General features: G+C 51.5%; 1 protein-coding gene across 1 annotated transcript in view; it reads left to right on the top strand.

Moving 5' to 3' along the window:
• Positions 1-1,097: 1,097 nt before the first annotated feature.
• ST8SIA1 (ST8 alpha-N-acetyl-neuraminide alpha-2,8-sialyltransferase 1) overlaps positions 1,098-6,000 on the top strand; it is a 308,933-nt gene continuing 304,030 nt past the window's right edge. Inside the window, exon 1 of the mRNA XM_051785004.1 lies at positions 1,098-1,402. Coding sequence (XP_051640964.1) covers positions 1,158-1,402 — 245 coding nt within the window. The 5' untranslated portion in view covers positions 1,098-1,157. The remainder of the gene's footprint in view (positions 1,403-6,000) is intronic.

The raw sequence follows: 6,000 nt of genomic DNA, 5'->3' as shown, positions 1-6,000 counted from the left end.
CACTCCTTGTATGGCTTCTCCTCTAGACCCTTTACCATCTCCATAGTCCTCCTTTGGACACTCTCCAATAGTTTTATATCTGTCTTATACTGTGTTGCCCAAACTGCACACAGGACTGGAGGTGAGGCTGCAGCAGAGTGAGATAATGATCTCCTTCAGCCGGCAGCTGATGCTGCACACATTCCGATACAAAGCTGCTGCTTTGGGAACGGCGCTGCTGGCTGGGGTACGCTCTGCTTTTGGGTTTGCTGAACACACTTCTCCCCACCCCGAGTTTGCTACGTTCTCCAAAAAAAAAAAAAACCAAAACAAAAACTTAATCCAACATTTCTGCGCGTACTCCGCAGAGGATGTACTTTGTGCAGAATGCACTTTGACTGGCCCGGTGATCCCGGCTCCGGGGCTCCTTGGCTTGAGCCCGAGGGACCCCCAGACACGGAGCGCTCGGGGGGGGCTCAGCGGGGAGTCACGAGAGGAAGGCAGGGTGGGATGCAGGAGCCCGGGCGGGGGTCGGTGCCCGCCAGGGCGCGCTGGAGATCGGCGAGCCCGGTGCTGGGGGAAAAAGACCGGCGCCGGGAGAGAGGGAGGCTCGGTGTGTGCCGGCGGCGCTGCCCGGAGTGGGACCTCCTTCTCTCTTTCTCCCCCTCGTCCCCTCCCTCCGCTCCGCTCGGCCGGTGCCCGCGGGTCGAGGGGAGCGGCCGCGGCGCCGGAGCAGATCCCCGCAGCACTCGGGTTGCCGGCGCCGCTGCCCTCCCTCTCTCCCTCCCCCCTCCGCGTCTGGGGGGCGGGCGGAGGGGCCGGGGCACCCCCCGGGCCGGGGCGGGGTGGAAATTTACCGGGTCCGTCCTTAGCGAGGGAGCGAGCGAGGAGCTCGGCGGGAGGCGGAGGGAGGGCGGGGAGCGGCGGAGCATCGTCTGGCGGGGAACGCGAGGGACCAAATGACTGTGAGGACGGGCGGCAGCCGCCACCGCCGAGACAGGAGCGAGCCGCGGCGCAGCGGCAGCAGCGCCGGCAGCAGCCCCGACCCCCCCGGCCGGCTGGGCGGCGATGGCGGCGGGCGGCCCGCCGGGCTCGGGGCGCGGGCGGCGGCGGGGCTGAGCTGAGCCGGGCTGAGCTGAGCCGGGCTGAGCCCGCGGGCGCCGCATGGCGCGGGCCTGATGCCGGAGCGCGGCCCGGAGCCGCGGCGGTGCTGCGGGAGGAGGATGAGGATGGCGGGGCTGCCGTGGAAGTGGCCGCGCACCCGCCTGCCCGTGGGCGCCAGCGCCCTGGGCGTCTTCGTCCTCTGCTGGCTCTACGTCTTCCCCGTGTACCGGCTGCCCGACGAGAAGGAGATCGTGCAGGGGGTGCTGCTGCAGCAGGGCAAGGCGTGGAGGAGGAACCAGACTGCGGTCGCCCTGTTCAGGTACCGCCGTGCGCGGCCCAAGGGCAGCGGGGACGGGCGCGGAGCCGCGGGCAGGCGGGTGGCTGCCGGAGCCCTCCCGGGCGCCCTCCCCGCCCCGCCGAACCCCAAACTTTATTCTTTCCTCCCCGCCCCTTTGTTTTTTTCCCCAGCCCTGCCCGCCCCTCTTGCCCAGCAAAACTTTTTTTGGGGTGGCTCCGTTTGCTGCGGGGAGGAGAAGGGGCTCGGCGCGGGGGATGGAGGCTTATCCTCGCAGGGATGCCTTTCCAAGGGGGCTGAGATTTCCGAGGCTTGCGGCATTGCCCGCACAATAGGATGCTTCTCGCTTCCCGGATAGCAGCTGCACCGGCAGCCCCTGTGGCTGCTAACAAAGCCCGGGGCTGGGAGCCCGGCTTCCCTCAGAGATGGGCACTGCCAGGTTGCTGCCAGGGAAAGCTCGGCTTGTGGAGCTTCCTGGGATGCGTAAGGGAAGGTCTGCGTGGATGTGCATTCGTGTCAGCATCCCCGCTCCGAGGAGCACTTGAGAAGCACCGCGCTGGTCCTTGACTCTGCGGTTTATTATAGAAACCACGTGAAAAGGCACCTTTTTTTCTCTTTTCTTTTGACGTGGCTGGGAAATGGCGATAATCCTTGGAGCCCATTTCACCTTACCCAGCTGCACAGGAGAGGAGGAATGTTGCAGTCAGGGTGCCGCTGATAGCGGTGGAGAACCGGGTCTCTGCAGCGGGGAGGATTTTTTTGAATGGCCCTGCCTTAAAAGCGTGTGCAGGGGGGATTCTCATCCTCGCAAAAATTTCACGTGTGTCTGGGTAAAATGCAGACAAGTGGAAGAGAAGCAGATTTCCCTCCTTTTCCCGGAGGGAAGCTGGGGTTTCTCCCTGTCCTCCGAGTAGAAAATTAAAGATCAGAGTAAGTGGTAAACCGGAAAACAAACAAACCCCCCCCAAACCCCCTCCCAACCCTCTTTAGTAAAAACTAGAATGAATCAGACCCAAATTCCAAGGGCCTTTATTGCCCCTTTTTATTTTTTTCCTTTGTTTTTAAGTAGTGTACAGTTTTATGTTCTTCAGTATTTTTTTTGAATGTATTTGCATTAGCCATGAACGGGAACTGACATGTGATCGGTTAATGTCTTGCCTGCTGCGATAACAGAAACTTTACAGTTCTTCCAAGCCTACAGGAGACATACACAATGATAGGTGATAAGCAGGGGTGTGTTAATATTATCTCATTGGGCAGGCCTGTTTAAGTCCTGTCTTTAATACAGAACTAGCAATAAGATACAGATGCGTGACCCTTTTCCTAGAACACCTAACTGACACTAGAAACTAGCTTGATCTTCTTGCATACTAATTAATCCTGTTGTGCTACAGATCCCCATTTGGGGGGTAGAAGAATCCAGATTTTTAAAAAATTACCCTGATAGATGATGTAGGAAGGAGTTTGGTCTATTATTTTTCATGTTTGTAAACCAAATATTGTTTGAAGATTCGCAGCGCTGCTGCAGCTTCAGTTTACAAAGCAGTTTTAGACCATTTCCACCACGTGGTTTAGTAACAAAAACTCTGTGTGGTTCATCAGCTATTCCACTTGCTCATATGTTTCTCCACTCTCCAGACATAGTGATAATCTCAGAGATACTACTGAAGAGAGTCTCATGCAATAATAGGACCTATTGTTTCTTATCCGTGTCTGTTGATGAGTTGGTGCAATGCTAAATACAATGAGCTTTAAATCAATCTCTTTCAAAAAATCAAGTTTTTAAGAGAAAATGTACACTGGAGATACGTAGTGAGTATAGTATACTGTATGATTCAAATAGTTGTGACATAGAGCTCTCTTTTTGCTGCATAAATTTGCTTCTTATCATGATAGAACGTTTTGAAATTGAAGTCCATGTCGGGCAGGCTGCTGTATATTTGAGGTGATTAACAGAAACACTGTCTCAGTCTTTGCTCTGGTCCTGCTGTCTCTAAGCAAGTTTGCTGTAAAACCTCCAAATTTCACTTTCTGCTGGAAACTGCCTTTGAATGTGAGTCTCTGTTTGAATAGGAAAGGAGGGATAGAGCTTCACAGACAACCTGCGTGTGGACTTTCAAGTCGTGTGTGTTTCCATAATAGTCTAATACTAAGTGGGCTTTAATGTATTGTTAATATATTACTTAAGAACAGTGTCAGTTGCCATTCTCCCTAGTCTCCTGCCAGATTCTAGTTACCAAACAATTTTAGTTTTACTCAGTTTTTGAAGCATAAACTTTGAATTAGTCTGTGCTAAAAATCTATATGCAAACTTTCACATTACTGCTTTGTGTAATGTGGTGGCATTTGTGATATTGTACAGGTGTTTGAATAGCCAGATCCTTGCTACACAGAGCCAACACCTGATGGGTTTTTCTGTTCCTTTGTGGACTCCTACTGTTGAAGTAGATAAGTATTGTTGAAGTAGATGCTGAGTAATTAACTTGATCAAATAATATTTTTCAAACCTCAGAAGGGCTACTACCCCTTTGCCTTCTGTACCTGGATCAAGGACAACATCACTAAGTGACTTAGCAAGGTCAATGAAAGCATCTGGGTAATTTGGAGTATTTTGAGTTGAATTCTGGCAACCAAGTGCCAGTAGCTCCTCAGTCTTCACTGCCCCTTCCTCCACTCTGAACAGCCAGAAACCTTATGTAAAGATCAGATCCATGTAAACTCTTGCTAATGCAAGAACACAGACTGTCCTGGTCCTTGTGGAATGATTCAATGAGGGTTCTGTGTTCGAATAAGGATTCCCAGAGCTGGTTTTCAAATAAAAATACCTGTGTAAATAGCCATGAATTGCTCTTTTGAAGTGTGTGGTGTCTTGCTGCAGCTGTGATGAAGGATAGTTTATGGGAGTAACAAAATGAGCAGGATTAAGCCTTTGACTGTGTGTGACTCTGTGTTTAAAGCATGCTCTCAGCCTGGACTCTACATTGCATGGCTTTTGTGAGAGGTCCTGGCATGTTGGATGGGGCCCTGAGCAACCTGGTTCAGTGGAAGCTGCCCCTGCCCACGGCTGTGGGGTTGCTTGATGATTGTTAAGGGAATGAGATGATTGTTAAGGTCCCTTACACCCCAGACCACTCTGTGATTCTACAAGTGCACCGAGTCTTGCTGCCAGCAGCGCAGTGGGTGTCAGCACGAGAGCTGCCTGCGTTCTTCGATGGAAGGACATGTGTTGAAAAGCCTGAAGATGCAACTGAAGTTGCATTAAAAGTTGATTAAAAGAGCTATTGGTCCAAATCCTTCCCTCAGCTGAACATAGGTTCCTTTAAAGTCCTCAAATTCAGGGCATTTGTGGTTGTGAGCACAGCCTACCAGACATCTATCACTAGTGGCATCCTTTAAATTTCAACTCAGGAGTGGCCAAGGGTAGTCAAACTCTCCGCTGTGGAAACATCTCCTGTCTGACAAATGCTGAATAGTCTGTCAGTCAGATGGTAAACTGCTTGAACTACAAAGTGGTCAGAATAGGAATGAGATTGTCATTACAGTCACTAATAGCTAACATGGCTAATTTGCCTACAATATAATGGCTTGTCATCCTCTGAGGTGGTTAATGTTATTGCGCCCTAATTGTTTTTACAGATTGCTCAGGGTTTTTTTTAAGAGCCTGGGGCTGCTGAAATTACTTAGGCAAAAATGTTGTTAATTGTTGTCTGTTATTTGTTGAAGTAAATGACATACAACAATACCTTTAGGATGGTTTTATTTAAAATGTTGCAATTCATTAAAGGCATAGCTGGATCTTTTCGTCCGCCCTACAAGCTCCATACAACCACAAATCCCAAGCTGTTTATATGACACTTTTGATTGGGGTGGACCTCCTCTGAGGAGTGACTTTGCTTGGGGCCAGTGGGCTTTTGGCTGTCAGGAGTCCCACCGAAGGGGTTCAGTGGTGATTAGTGACTTAGAGGTTCTTCAGGAAGAGATGGAACAATCTCTGCATGGCAACAGAAAGGCCTCCCTTGAGATTCAGACTGTGATCTTGCTTCTGCTGCATCAATTTTGTGTGATGCTGAAAGATCACCACCCAGGGTTTATTCTGGGGGTAACTTGATTAAGCTGGTGGAAGATGTCCCTTGTGAACTCACTGTTTGTGACCTGCCTCCAGTCCAAAGCATCTGCTACAACTTGACTCTGCTCTTCCGTGATGCCCCCTCTGTCCCTCAAGCCAAGCAGGCCATGCTCACCTTGGCAGGTGGCTTCTTCCCTCCTTTTCATCAGGCGTGGCCTCTTGTCCATTTTCCACGGACAGAGTGGAGAAGCTGCTGCTGTGAAATCACACAAGGGGATCAGTGGCCGACCTGGACGGGATACCTGGACATGGCAGGCTCTCTGGTGCTTGCAGTGTGGACAGACCGTGTGGAGCCTTTCGCGTGCCTTGCCAAAAGAATGCTCTGTTGCCTCTGTGTGCTGTGCCGGAGGGGCTCTTCCGACTGTAACCTTCCCTGCCAGCTGCTCTCTGCCAGCTGTGCCTTGTCTGTACCTTGAGTGCAATCACAGCGGGCGCCGAGGAGCTTCCCCGTGTGCAAATCCTTTTTCGTTCTGGATTGTGTTAACACACAATTCCA

The sequence above is a fragment of the Manacus candei genome, unplaced genomic scaffold, assembly GCF_025592945.1.
Source record: "Manacus candei isolate 608988 ecotype Guabito, Panama unplaced genomic scaffold, ASM2559294v1 h1tg000018l, whole genome shotgun sequence".
Lineage (NCBI taxonomy): Eukaryota > Metazoa > Chordata > Aves > Passeriformes > Pipridae > Manacus > Manacus candei.
The sequence above is the reverse complement of the archived record's forward strand: the minus strand, read 5'-3'. Positions and strand labels throughout refer to the sequence as shown.